Source organism: Mus musculus, chromosome 15 (genome assembly GCF_000001635.26).
Source record: "Mus musculus strain C57BL/6J chromosome 15, GRCm38.p6 C57BL/6J".
In the NCBI taxonomy this organism is placed as follows: Eukaryota; Metazoa; Chordata; class Mammalia; order Rodentia; family Muridae; genus Mus; species Mus musculus.
The window spans coordinates 76,715,153-76,727,912 of record NC_000081.6 but is presented as its reverse complement, the minus strand read 5'-3'; the positions used below and the strand labels follow the sequence as shown (position 1 = coordinate 76,727,912).

Below are 12,760 nucleotides of genomic sequence, written 5' to 3'. Positions count from 1 at the left end.
CCCTAAGGAAGCCATGCCTGCTGGAAAACTGTGTTTGCCCCAGTGCTGGCCAAAGGCACTAGAAGCCTCTTCCCCTGGGACCAGGGAAGACCAAAGGTCTTGCTAGGGTCACCTGAGGAGGAAAGGAAGTAGAGTTGAAGGCCTGAGTGTGTCCTTTCTTGCCTATGACTCCTTACAGGGATGTGCTTTGTCTCCAGCCTGGTTTTCCTCTGTGGCTGTAGGAAGGCTGTAGAAGGCTCTCCTCCACCCTAGCTCCTACAGGCGTGGGAAGCTCCCCTTGCCTCTCCTCCTGGGGCTTTGTACTATAGGACTGTGCCTGGGAGAAAATATGGGCTACTGTCTAGCTCAGGGGTGGGTGAAAACCCTGTAATTGCTGTTCTCAGCCCCTGTATCCCACATGTCCACTCCAGGCTGACTGTCACCCTTTCTCTTTTAGGGGTGGCAATAAGCACCTATGCGAAGTACTGTTACCACAAACTGCAGAAGGCAGCTTTGACTGGGGCCAAGAAGGTACAAATGCGTCTGGGGGAAGCAGGGTAGGGCAAGTGACTCTCCTCTAGTCCATCCAGAAGCCTGATGGGAGGCAGTGAGGCGTGGCAGAGTACCTGCTGACAGCGGGGCCCAACCTGTTAGTGCTTAACTAGGAAGGCTCCCCTAGTCTTTCCCATCAAAGGACTTGTGGCCATGCCTGAGCCTCCAGTTGAGGAGCAATGCAAATGGGTACTAGACATCAGGTAGCCTACCCAAGTAAGGTAATCCATCTACCTGGCTATACCCTGCCTCCCAGAGCCTAGAAATGACATCCTGGCTGCACTGGCCCCCTAAGAACTCCAAGTGGCATGGTGAGATGCAGCAGGCATATACTGCCATATGCAAGCCTGTGATGGGGACCCTCACCCCTCTAACATTCTGCATATCCATGCTTTCAGGTGTTGCAGATGGCCTGATGGGTCCTCCTTAGTGACTTGGGTTAGGGTCTGGGTAGTCCCGGGTACTGGCTGGGCCAAGAACCAGAATTAGGGAAAAGAGATGAAAGAAGGAGGCTGGACTACAACAGGACCTGAGTGTTGGGCTGTTTTCACAGGGCCTGAAGAAGCCTAATGTGGAGGAGATCCGACATGCCAAGAACGCAGTGTTCAGCCCATCCATGTTTGGCAGTGCACTGCAGGAGGTGATGAGCATGCAGAAAGAGCGCTATCCTGACAGGCAGCTGCCCTGGGTACAGACACGGCTCTCCGAGGAGGTCCTGGCACTCAACGGTGACCAGACAGAGGGTATCTTCAGGTGCCTTGCCAGCCCCAGGTTGTGGGTGGGAAAATGAGCACAGTTGTGTGTTTATATCTCTAGTGTCAGGGACATTAGGGCTAGGGGCCATGAAGCCAAAAGAGACAAGGCAATGCCCAGTCCACAGGAGGCAAGTTAGCTGTGTCACCACCCCACCCTACCCCTAGAGTAGGTCATGGCCAATAAAGACAGCCAACGGGTCCAGAAGGTACCTGGATGCCAGCAGGAACATCACCTCTGACAAGAGCTTCAGAGATGGCATGCAGCTGGCCAGGCAGTTTCAGCATCCTGGGTGAACAGGGATGTGGCATACCCAGCCCTTGGGATGGCACTTGCCTATGCAGTGTCAACCATTGTAATGACTGGCTTGTCACCTGTCAGGCCTGGGGAGGTCCAAGGCCCCAAGACAAAAAGAGAAGCAAGTTTGGGCTTTAGTGGCCTACCAAGGGAACCAATTGCACAGGGAAGCCAAGAGAGCCAAAAGGAAAAGCTGAGTCACCCCACCCTGCCTGAGACTGAGCGGTTGGCGGGTCCTTGAGCCTTTCTGCTATTCCCGACTCTAGCTCGAGAACAGGTGAGCTGCTCTAGTCTGAGATGCACCCTGTGTTCTCTAGGGTCCCTGGGGACATTGATGAGGTGAATGCCCTCAAGTTGCAGGTGGATCAGTGGAAGGTGCCTACAGGCCTGGAGGATCCCCATGTCCCTGGTGAGCCCCACATATACTCAGTATTTTTGAAGAGTTGGCTTGCATGCATATCCCAGAAAGCAGATAACCATGCAGGCGGGACTCCTGTTCGGGATCACCCTATGGCCTTGTCCCCCTGTCCTGTGGCTGCATCTAACCATCCTTCACCCCTGGCGCCTATCTTCAGAAGAATTCTAAACATCCTCCCACACTGTTGTATAGCCATTGTGGACACATGCACACATACCTGTACTGTCAAGAATGATCCCAGGTCCTCCAGCAGCTAGTGTCTCTGAGATCTGGGCTCAGGCTGTACAGCTTTAGCTAGAGGGACCCTTTCCAGCCTGTTCCATATTCTCCCATACACCCTGTTTCTCTGGATGTGGCCTCTGGTGGATGCTTGGCTTAGGGGTTCCCAAGCCAAGACCACCTAAGTCACTCCCACCCTCAGCATCGCTGCTGAAGCTGTGGTATCGGGAGCTGGAAGAGCCCTTGATTCCTCATGAATTCTACGAACAATGCATTGCGCACTACGAGAGCCCGGAGGCTGCTGTGGCCGTGGTGCACGCGCTACCGCGCATCAACCGAATGGTGCTGTGCTACCTCATTCGCTTCCTCCAGGTATGCATGATCTGCATCCAGTGCCGCACCACGCCCACCTACCATCCTTCCCAGCCAACCTTCCACTTTGTTCAGCTCATCCCCTAATAGCTACGCCTACCCTCCACTCTGCTCTCCTCTCCCTTCACCCGGACCCCCTCACACAGGTGTTCGTGCAGCCAGCCAACGTAGCCATCACCAAAATGGACGTCAGCAACCTGGCTATGGTGATGGCACCCAACTGCCTGCGCTGCCAGTCGGATGATCCTCGCGTCATCTTCGAGAATACACGAAAGGAGATGTCCTTCCTTCGAGTGCTCATTCAGCATTTAGATACCAGCTTCATGGAGGGCGTGCTATAGCACGCGGGCTATGGACGCCTGCTAGGGTGACACCCGGGAAGGTGGGAGGGAAGGCCCCAGCGCGAGGCAGCATGCCAGGCCCCGCCAGACGCCGGCCCCGCCCTAGGCCCTCCCGGGGCCAAGCAGCCGCGCCATATCTCGCGGCCAGTTCCTGCAGGTACCGGCTCGCCCTGCCAGTCGCAAGCCAGCCCCGAGAAGTGCCTTCTGTTTCCCGGAGCCGAGCGACACTGCCCTCCTGGTCGGCTGAAGCACATACCGCGTTGCTCAGGGCAACAGGACCTTGTCCCCTCTTCAGGGCAATCCTCCACCAAGGCACTCTCGCCCTGATCCCTCCCACCCTAGTCTAGGGGCCTCTGGCTGGGGCCAGAAGGAGAGTTAGAGGCGTTCTGGAGAGCTGTGCTGGCCACTACTAGGACTTGGCTCCGTCGGCTCGATGCCTAATAGGTCTTTGTGCAAGGGGAGGCCCCAAACCAAAGCCCTCTGGGTTAGGGCCAGGGCTAGGCAGGCTTTCTTGGGGCGGGTGAGGGAGGGCGAGAGGTTTTTTGTTTTTTGACTACAGAATCTATCCGATACCCAGCCTACTTGTGTATAAAGATATAAATAGAACGACAGAACTAAGTTTGCTAAGGACATAGTTTTAACCAGATGCTATTTAGCTCTTGAACTGCCATTGCGGTCCTCGCGCTGAGCAAGTTAGCACCACCCTCCTTTGACCTCGCGGCCTCTGACCAAACTCCACACACGGGCGGCGCGTGGATGAGACCTGCCTGGACTCGTTTGCGTTTTCCATTCTGGAATCTGAGTTCCAACAGTTGTCAAACTTCATTTCTCCTGTTTATATATATATATTTTTAGAGTTTTTATTTATTAAAAACAAAAGTCCCGTCATGCGGAGGTCCTGGCCTCTCTCTCCAGGGCCTCTCGGCCGCAGGCGCTCCCTCGTACGTGTGGCTCGAGGGGACAGTGCTCCGTGTGAATAAAGTTCAAGTGCACACTCGCTGATTGTGTTTCTTTCAGGTTACTTCTGACAAGGGGGCGGGGGAGTCCACGTCTGGCAGCTACTTCCGGGGGCGGGATAGACAGCTCCGCCCCTCCGAGCACGTGTTGCCGGCGGAACCCAAAGCCCCAGGCACAACACTGTGTGATCCGCTTCCGGTGTGGAAGAATGTGGCCGCCTAGTGGGGCAGTGCGTAACTTGGCTCTAGTCTTGGCGAGGTCGCAGAGAGCTCGGACCTGCAGTGGGGTCGAGCGTGTCTCCTACACACAGGGTCAAAGCCCGGAGCCCAGAACCCGCGAGTATTTCTACTATGTGGATCACCAAGGCCAGGTGTGCCTGGCGTGTGACAGAGGGAGGAGACCTGAGGGGACTGCGGAATCCATCGGCACCGGGTGGGGAGTAGTTCTAGAGGCGAGACCTGGGATAGGTGCTACGCGTGGCTTTGAACCTTTCAAAGCCCAGGCTGGAAGAGTTAATTCCGGGGCCTTCCGCTTTCACCGCATCGTAATCCCGCGCACACTAGCCTGTCCTAGCAGCAGTCCCAGAGCCGAGTGCTTGCTCGCGATTGCTAGGGACAAGCGGCTGTCAAACCTGCTGTAGAAAAAGGGGTGAGGGCTGCAACCCTGGAAACCTGTCTGTAGATGTGGGGAGAGTCCGCAGGGCCCTTCCACATGCCCCCCTGAACACATTAGACAGAAAAGCAAGGACAGCGAACACCACCGGCTTTCTTGCCAGGACTTACTGTCCACTGTGTCCCTTCTGCAGCTTTTCCTAGATGACTCCAAAATGAAGAACTTTATCACCTGCTTCAAAGGTATTGCTTACTGCACTGCTCCCTCGTGTCTCTCTCTACCCTTCAGGGCCTCGGCTCCCCGACTCTGAGGGAAGGCACCATCCACGAGGGGGGGCCGCTGTCTCGTGCCAGTGCTGGTATTCCCAGGAAAAGGAGCGTGTCGGGGAAGCTGGGTCACCGAGCATGATCGTGCCTTTTGTTCCCACAGACCTGCAGTTCCTGGTCACTTTCTTCTCCCGTCTGAGACCCAACCACAGCGGGCGCTACGAGGCTTCCTTCCCCTTCCTCTCGCTTTGCGGCAGAGAGCGTAACTTCCTGCGCTGTGAAGACCGGCCAGTGGTCTTCACGCACCTCCTGGCTTCCGACAGCGAGTCACCTCGTCTCTCCTACTGTGGCGGTGGCGAGGCGCTGGCGATACCCTTCGAGCCGGCTCGCTTGCTACCCCTGGCGGCCAATGGGCGCCTGTACCACCCGGCCCCGGAGCGCGCAGGCGGTGTGGGTCTAGTGCGCTCGGCCCTGGCCTTCGAGCTCAGCGCTTGCTTCGAGTATGGGCCTAGCTCCCCTACGGTCCCCTCTCACGTACACTGGCAAGGTCGCCGCATCGCCCTAACTATGGATCTGGCCCCGCTGCTGCCCGCTGCCCCGCCGCCCTGAGACTCCAGCTGGGGCTGTGTGGGGAGGGTTAGAGCAAACTCTGGGTTTTGTAGTACTCGCAGGTTACCCCTCTGCTCCAACACTCTAGATTAACTTAGATGTCCGCTGTCACCTGCACGCTGGTGACTGAGAGCGCGTGCGCGCAGAGGTGAGCCCAGGGTGGTTGGCGCTGTCCAAGGTTCTGGTGCTGCCCTGCTATCCTCTGTCCCTACAGAGGTCCTCTCTCGGCCACCTCTAACCCTTACACCGGCTTTGCGTCCCACGGATTGGCCTGCGCTGGTCACGTCAGGCAGGGCGGCAGGCGCAAGGCGCGCGTGGGCCGGTGCGCGTGCGCGCCCACCCCAACCCCCCCCTCCGCTTCTCCAGTCTTGCAGCCGCAAGCACCGCGGGGAGTCGCTCGCCACTGGAGCAGGTGAGGGGGTGGGGGGAGATCCTGGCCCAAGGTCACCGGGCTTGGGGGCGGGATCGGGACCCTCTAGGTTCTGACTGCCTCACCGAGAAAAGGTCATAGGATCTGGCAGTGGGAAGGGGATGGAAACCACACCCTCAATGAGCAGGCTCGGACCCACTGGAACGGGAGGGGGCGGTTAGGGGAGGTAGTGCTGCTTAAAAGCGCCGGATCGCAGGGGCTGCCAGAGACCTCCGCTGGGCCCGACAGAGGACACAGGACTCCTCCCCACCCTCTTCCCGCCTAGATAGGCATCCAAGAGACCGACACCCCACTCCTGCTCAGGATTAGAGGTTCATGTCCTGATAAAAGGATCTCTGCTGGGCTCATCTAATAAGGGGCCCTTATTCCTGACATGGCTGTCTTGCTCTGGTGCACATCTGGGCCTCTGCATAAGCAGCAGCTCTGATCCCTAATGCACAGATCAAGGCTTTGCTACTGAAGGCTGAACAGCTGTGCAAGGCCTGGAGCCAGGGACCAACCAGTCATTCGTGTTCCAGGAAATAAAACCCAGAAACCTAGCAAGCGTCCCCACTTCTTGGGGCTCCACATGTCCTGAGATCTAGGAACTGCCTTTGCCTGCGCCAAAGCTATTCCATTAAAACTTTACTGCTGTGCTGCCTCATCTCTATTGACTTTAAATGATCATGTGACTTACAATTGGTGCAAAATTGAGACAAACACCAAGGCCACTTAGTACAATTCAACTTGACTCAGAGCAAAGAAGACCTGGTGAATCGGCGAGTATTAAAACACTAGACCATGCCAAATGAGGCTGGAGACTAGAGAACAGTGCACCCTTGGTCCTATCTTCCTTAAGGCTTCTCAGCTTCGGGCATCACCATTAAAACTGAGCTCATCGTGGCTAGAACTAGACCCCAGTCCTCCTGTCTCTAGGTACCCAGGGACATGCAGTAACCTGTAGAGTGCATTTCTTGACAGTTTCAGAGGTCACTGCTCCCACATTCTTAGAAAGCTAGGTACCCAGTTGCGGTGATAGGAGTGGAACTCAGTGTATTGTGTGCTTAAAGCCTGTGACTGGTGTGCGGGAGAGACTGAGGCCAATCCCCAGAGGGAGGAAAGAAGAAAGTTAGAAACCAGCGGATGACCTGAGGTTTTTCCCCACATCCCAGCCAGATGTGACACATACCTTCCTCTACTCCAAAGACACAGCCCCCGCTTCGAACCAGCTGTGGGGCCAAGGCATGATTTTCCTGTTGTTTGTCTTATCCCTCTGTTCTCTAAAATCACCCGGGAAAGCCAGGTGTGGTGGTGCAACCCTGTGATCTCGCCACTTGGAAGCATGATTAGAGGATCTCCAGTCCAAGTATAGCAAGACCCTGGCTCAAAACAATTAGAAGTAACAGTCAGGTATGGAGGCCCAGGTCTTTAATCTGTACTAAAGAGGCAGGGGCAGGTGGATCTCTGAGTTCAAGGCCAGCCTGTTTTACTAGAGTTTCAGGACAGTCATGGACACAGAGAAAGAGAACCTGTCTTAGTGGGGGTAGGGCTGGGTGTGAATTCCCAGCACCCAAGTGATGGCTCACCACAACCATCCTAACTTCAGTTCCAGGGGATCTAATGCCTTCTTTTGACTCTTGGGGGTCCCAGGTAGGCATGAGATGCACACACATATATGAAAAGCAGAATATTCATTCGTGGATTTTAAAAATAAAAGGAAAGAAAAAGCTAGAAATAAGCTAGGCATAGTGACATAGGCCTTTAATCTCAGCACTTGGAGGCAGACAGACATCTCTGGGTTTGAAGCCATCCACATAAGGAGTTCCAGGCCAACCGGAGATACACAGTAGACCTTGTCTAAAAGAAAATAAAACATAGGAGTTAGCCCTGAGGAAAAGCCTAACTCTTGGTGAGCTTCCTACCAACCACTATCCCTACAACAGGAGGATCATAGACCACACCAAGCTATGCCATGACCACCACATCCCCCTCAGATCATGACAAATGAACCATACGGTGGGATTATATGGATCAAGTTCATGTGGGGTCCCTTGCTCTTGTGTTGAGGCACAAAGAAGTTTCTGCCCAGTGCTGAACTTTATGCTGATGCCAGTGCCCACAGAATGAGACCAAGGGGGTGTGTCTGCCCGGGGCACTCTCTTTTGGTCCATACCTGGATAATTGCCCTGGACTTTGCTACCCAGGCAGTTACATCTGTTACATCTGGGAACCAAGGAGAGCCCAATGGAGGCTGCCGTGCCAGTGATGGGACTGTCGTGCCAGTGACGAGCAGGAGGCTCTCAGTATAGGCACAGGAAGAGGCCTAGGGCAAGGTAAGGACCATCAAGGAAAGATGGCTTTTGCTTTTGTTTTTATTGGGGTGGGGGGAGGAGTTTTGTTGTTGTTGCTCCCTTTAAAAAAAAAGTGTGTGTGTGTGTGTGTGTGTGTAAACGCACATCTGTTGGGAGTGGGGAATGCTCATACAGGTCAGAGGCCAACTTTGTGGAGTTGCTTCTTCTACCTTTATGTGGGTTGGGTAGATGCAGCTCAGGTCACCAGGCTGGCCAGGCAAGTGTCTTTACTTGTATAGCTATTTTGGAGCCTTTGTATAGGTTTTACCAAGAGTAAAAGACAGGTAGGGAGCCCTTTTTTCCCTTTCCTTTTTTCTTTCTTTGTTTCTTTGTTTCTTCCTTCCTTCCTTCCTTCCTTCCTTCCTTTCTTTCTTTCCTCTCTCTCTCTCTCTCTCTCTCTCTCTCTCTCTCTCTCTCTCTCAAAGACAAATATCAGTATATATATAGCCTTGACCAACCTGGAACTCACCAAGTAGACCAGTCTGGAGTGCTGGTTTGTTTTGGTTGGTTTGGTTTGGTTTGGTTTTTCGGGTTTTTGGTTTTTGTTTGGTTTTTCAAGTTGGGGGTCTCTCTGTGCAGCCTTGACTGCTCTTGAATTTCACCCTGTAGAAGTCAAACTCATAGAGGTCTGTCTCCCAAGGAAATTCTGGGATTAAAGGCTGCACCACCATTGCCTGGCCCCTGAGTACTAAGTCTCACTGTGGTCCAGCCAACCTGGCTTGGAAAATATAGCTTAGACCTGGCCTTGAACTTACAACAATCCGGCTGCCTCAGCTTCCCCAGTTTAGGTTAAGAGCATAACCCACCATGCCTGGCATTACATTCCTGCACAAGCACTGGCTGGATAATGTTAGCACTGGCCTGCTAACCTGTTTCAGGAGGCGCATCCTATCCAGGTCCATTCCCTGGGGAAGCCACAGCTTCCTGGTGGGGCTCTTCGGAAATGGCCCTAAGGGCCCCCACGCTGCTGCTGCTACTGCTGGGGTTATTGTTGCTGCCGCTGCTGCCTGGACTCCCACCCCGCGCCACTGGCTGTCCCGCCGCCTGCCGCTGCTACAGCGCCACAGTGGAGTGTGGCGCTCTACGGTTGCGCGTGGTCCCACCGGGAATCCCTCCGGGGACGCAGGTGGGCACTGTGTGGGACTGGAGGGACTTGGATCGGAGTAGTGGGCTACAGTGCCCGTCGGAATAGAGTGTGTGAATGTAAGAGATGTAATGGAAGGTCACTGGGACATGCCCCCACAATGAAGTAATCTTTTCGTCCCCACAACCTTCAGACACTGTTCCTGCAAGACAACAGCATCGCGCACCTGGAGCAAGGCTCCCTGGCACCTCTTGCTGCCCTGCGCCACCTCTACCTGCACAACAATACCCTGCGTGCGCTGGAGTCCGGTGCCTTCCGCGCACAGCCTCGCCTGCTTGAACTGGCGCTCACTGGCAACCGGCTTCGGGGATTGCGTGGCGGCGCATTTGTGGGCTTGGTCCAGCTTCGTGTGCTTTACCTGGCTGGAAACCAGCTGGCAAAGCTGCTGGATTTCACCTTCTTGCACCTGCCGGTAAGCTACAAACGCCAACACTTCTGTATCTTGCTGCGATATCCCAACTGCCCTGCTGCTAGGAGAGGTTAGGAGGGAGAGTCAACCTTGACTAGTCCTTTTCCCTGATGATTTCTTGTCGGTACTTCAGCGACTACAGGAACTTCATCTTCAAGAAAACAGCATTGAATTACTGGAGGACCAGGCCCTGGCTGGGCTTTCCTCCTTAGCCCTACTGGACCTCAGCAGGAACCAACTGGGCACCATCAGCAAGGAGGCCCTGCAGCCTCTGAGCAGCCTACAAGTGCTACGCCTCACAGGTAACTCTTCTTTGGTATGGGTCTCCTAGTCCAAAGCTGGCCCAGCAGGCAGAAGCAGGCTTAGGTACACAGTGGGTTCCTATTGTCAGCCGTGGTAGGAACAGAGGCAGATCCACACTGTGGCTACATCAACCTGGGGAGTTCCCTTAATTTTTTACAGTCCCTGACTCAGGTTGAGCCAGGTTCTACCTTACTGCAGAAAATGATTCCAGAATAACCAAGATTTAACAGAGTTTGGATTTATTAAAAGGGACGTTAAGATAGCTTTGAAACATGAGGGTAAGGACAGGTGCCGTGGTATGAAAACACACCAATGAGCCATGTGGGTTTTACAAAATAAGTGCTTTTTTTTTTTCTTTTTTTTGGTTTTTCAAGACAGGGTTTCTCTGCACAGTCCTGGCTGTCCTGGAACTCACTCTGTAGACCAGGTTGGTCTTGAACTCAGAAATCCACCTGCCTCTGCCTCCCACTAAAGGTGTGTGCCACCACTGCCCGGTCAATTAAGTGCCTTTATGATAGCCATGTATACTGAGTTTGATGGCTTCAGAAATTACACCTCAAAGGACTATTAAAGAACCTATAAGAGCCAGACATGGTAGCACAAGCCTTTAGTCCCAGTAATTGGGAGACTGAAGCAGAAGGATTTCTGAGTTTGAGACCAGCCTGGTCTATAAAAATTGAGTTCCAGGACAGCCAGGGCTACACAGAGAAATCCTGTCTTGAAAACAAAACAAAGAAAAGCTTCAGTGGAATCATTTATAGCGTGGGTCCTGCACATTGGGTAGGGATACAGAAGATAGTGCATGCTCCCAAGTAACAGGGGTTGCCAGGGAACGTGCCCGTACTGTAAACAAAAGTTTAGTCTCGTTACTACCTACAAAAAGAGCAAGCTCATCCTTGAGGACCACAGATACATGCCGAGGCCTTTCCTAGAGTTCACTGCTGTTTTAATATTCTTCTAAATGTAAAAGGAGTATTGTTATGTTGGCAATCTTCAAAGTTAATGTTGATGTCACTTGGTGAGAGGCTTCAGCCAGATTCTATGGGGACTTGCCTCCCTTCCTGTGCCCCTATATTTTCCCCTTGTCTGTCTTGCTTCACTATGGCAGCCAGTGGGCATTACTTTGGAGGGCCACACAAGAACCTCGGCCTTGATAAGGGACTACCAGGGAGTACTGTTAGGAGCTACAGCTTATGCATCTATTTAAGGAAACAAGGTACAAGTTCTGCAGAGTAACTTAACAGAATTGAAGCTCTTTTTTGTTTTGGTTTTCAAGACAGAGTTTTCTGTGAGGCACTGGTTGTCCTAGAACGCTGTGTGTAGAGATTTGAGGCTCTTCTAACTTGTCATCAGGGGGAGCCAGGCAAAACTGGACAGAGCTCATGTGACGACAGGGTTTCAGTGCCGGGCTGAGGGATGCAGAGGCTTGCAAAGCCAGGACAGGAGAAGCTGACGCCTTTTCAGGAACTGTCATCACAAACATTCCTAGGAAGTTGGAGTGAGGGAAGAGGTGACAAGGGTTCTAGAACCCTATAGGCATCTGTAAGAGATAGATAAGGGCTTCTGTTTGGATTAGTAGGATCCATCTACCTAGGCTCTATTCTGCCCTACACAGAGAACCCATGGCGTTGTGACTGTGCCCTTCACTGGCTGGGCTCTTGGATCAAAGAGGGGGGCCGACGGCTTCTGAGCTCCAGAGACAAGAAGATCACATGTGCAGAGCCCCCACGCCTGGCGCTACAGAGTCTACTAGAAGTATCTGGTGGTAGCCTCATCTGCATTCCCCCCTCTGTGAACGTGGAGCCCCCGGAGTTTACAGCTAATCTGGGGGAGGACCTGCAGGTCGCCTGTCAGGCATCAGGCTACCCACAGCCCCTGGTGGTCTGGAGAAAGGTGCCCCAGCCTCGCGATGGTAAGCCTCAAGCCCAGGCCCAGCTGGAAGGTGGGGCGCCAGGCTTGGGCGGGCACGGCACCCGAGATACTGGCAGCGGCATGCTCTTCCTCACCAACATCACACTGGCTCACGCAGGCAAGTACGAATGCGAGGCCGCCAATGCAGGTGGCAAAGCTCGAGTGCCCTTTCATCTACTGGTCAACGCATCTCGGCAGCAGTCACAGCAGCTACCTGACCCGCAAGCCCCAGCTACACGCCCTGTGGGACATGAACCCCAGCATGAGGCAGGTAGCATGGCTTTCCGAGCCCTGGGCCTAGCAACGCAGACAGCGATCACAGCAGCCATAGCGCTGCTGGCGCTCACCGCGCTGTTGTTGGCAGCTATGATCTGCCGACGCCGACGCCGGCGGAAAAAGGTGCCTGCGCCGTCGGGAGAAGGCACCCTATTTGTCAACGATTATTCGGATGGGCCTTGCACCTTTGCACAGCTCGAGGAGCTCCGTGATGACCATGGACACGAGATGTTCGTCATTGACCGATCCAAGCCCCTGTTCCCAGAGGTACTGCCTGAGGAGGCCCCAGAACACAATCCTCCCGATGGGCTCAAGTCTGGGCTACGCCTCCCTACACGTGTGGCCTATGAGATCCATTGCTGAGCTTGCGCGTACTAATGACGCAGGCACTGGGGATTGGCAGGTGTCGGTGCAGCTCCGCGCATGCTCAAAGTAAAGTTGAAGCCAGGCTTCTCCACTGAGTGTGTTGGGGCGGCCTAGTGGGGTGCTGGGGGTTGGACCATGGATCAGGTGTTTTCCTCCAGCTGCCAGCCCTGGTGATCCACCATGGCTCTGGACAGTAAGAATAGTGGGATAGCCTAC

General features: G+C 54.1%; 3 protein-coding genes across 9 annotated transcripts in view; all 3 read left to right on the top strand.

The window, feature by feature from the left end:
* The window catches only part of Arhgap39 (Rho GTPase activating protein 39), a 94,182-nt gene extending 90,254 nt beyond the window's left edge, over window positions 1-3,928 (top strand). For all 6 annotated transcript variants that reach the window (NM_198420.3, NM_001168288.2, XM_030248494.1 and 3 more), the window contains 5 exons: window positions 437-510; window positions 1,085-1,284; window positions 1,899-1,990; window positions 2,421-2,590; window positions 2,737-3,928. In NM_198420.3, the coding sequence (NP_940812.3) occupies window positions 437-510; window positions 1,085-1,284; window positions 1,899-1,990; window positions 2,421-2,590; window positions 2,737-2,931 (731 nt within the window). In that variant the 3' untranslated portion in view covers window positions 2,932-3,928. The remainder of the gene's footprint in view (window positions 1-436; window positions 511-1,084; window positions 1,285-1,898; window positions 1,991-2,420; window positions 2,591-2,736) is intronic.
* Window positions 3,929-4,067: 139 nt separating this feature from the next.
* On the top strand, window positions 4,068-6,448 carry C030006K11Rik (RIKEN cDNA C030006K11 gene). 2 transcript variants are annotated; one of them, NM_145472.2, is made up of 3 exons: window positions 4,068-4,258; window positions 4,694-4,742; window positions 4,930-6,448. In NM_145472.2, the coding sequence occupies exons 1-3, from the start codon at window positions 4,097-4,099 to the stop codon at window positions 5,373-5,375; spliced, it is 657 nt and encodes a 218-aa protein (NP_663447.1). In that variant the 5' UTR covers window positions 4,068-4,096; the 3' UTR covers window positions 5,376-6,448. The 2 variants fall into 2 exon arrangements, with proteins under 2 accessions (NP_663447.1, NP_789798.2); NM_176828.4 differs by having other exon boundaries at window positions 4,068-4,320.
* On the top strand, window positions 5,740-12,637 carry Lrrc24 (leucine rich repeat containing 24). The gene is made up of 6 exons (NM_198119.2): window positions 5,740-5,787; window positions 7,989-8,117; window positions 9,014-9,261; window positions 9,413-9,691; window positions 9,822-9,990; window positions 11,607-12,637. Exons 3-6 carry the CDS (start codon window positions 9,079-9,081, stop codon window positions 12,539-12,541), a joined length of 1,566 nt encoding a protein of 521 aa, NP_932787.1. The 5' UTR covers window positions 5,740-5,787; window positions 7,989-8,117; window positions 9,014-9,078; the 3' UTR covers window positions 12,542-12,637.
* Window positions 12,638-12,760: the final 123 nt, after the last annotated feature.

Coding starts and splice junctions, on each gene's coding strand:
- C030006K11Rik (NM_145472.2), top strand. CDS start 4,097: ATGTGGCCGCCTAGTGGGGCAGTGCGTAACTTGGCTCTAGTCTTGGCG. Junction 4,259..4,693: donor ATGTGGATCACCAAGGCCAG/GTGTGCCTGGCG, acceptor TCCCTTCTGCAG/CTTTTCCTAGATGACTCCAA. Junction 4,743..4,929: donor CTTTATCACCTGCTTCAAAG/GTATTGCTTACT, acceptor TTGTTCCCACAG/ACCTGCAGTTCCTGGTCACT.
- Lrrc24 (NM_198119.2), top strand. CDS start 9,079: ATGGCCCTAAGGGCCCCCACGCTGCTGCTGCTACTGCTGGGGTTATTG. Junction 9,262..9,412: donor GAATCCCTCCGGGGACGCAG/GTGGGCACTGTG, acceptor CACAACCTTCAG/ACACTGTTCCTGCAAGACAA. Junction 9,991..11,606: donor ACAAGTGCTACGCCTCACAG/GTAACTCTTCTT, acceptor TGCCCTACACAG/AGAACCCATGGCGTTGTGAC.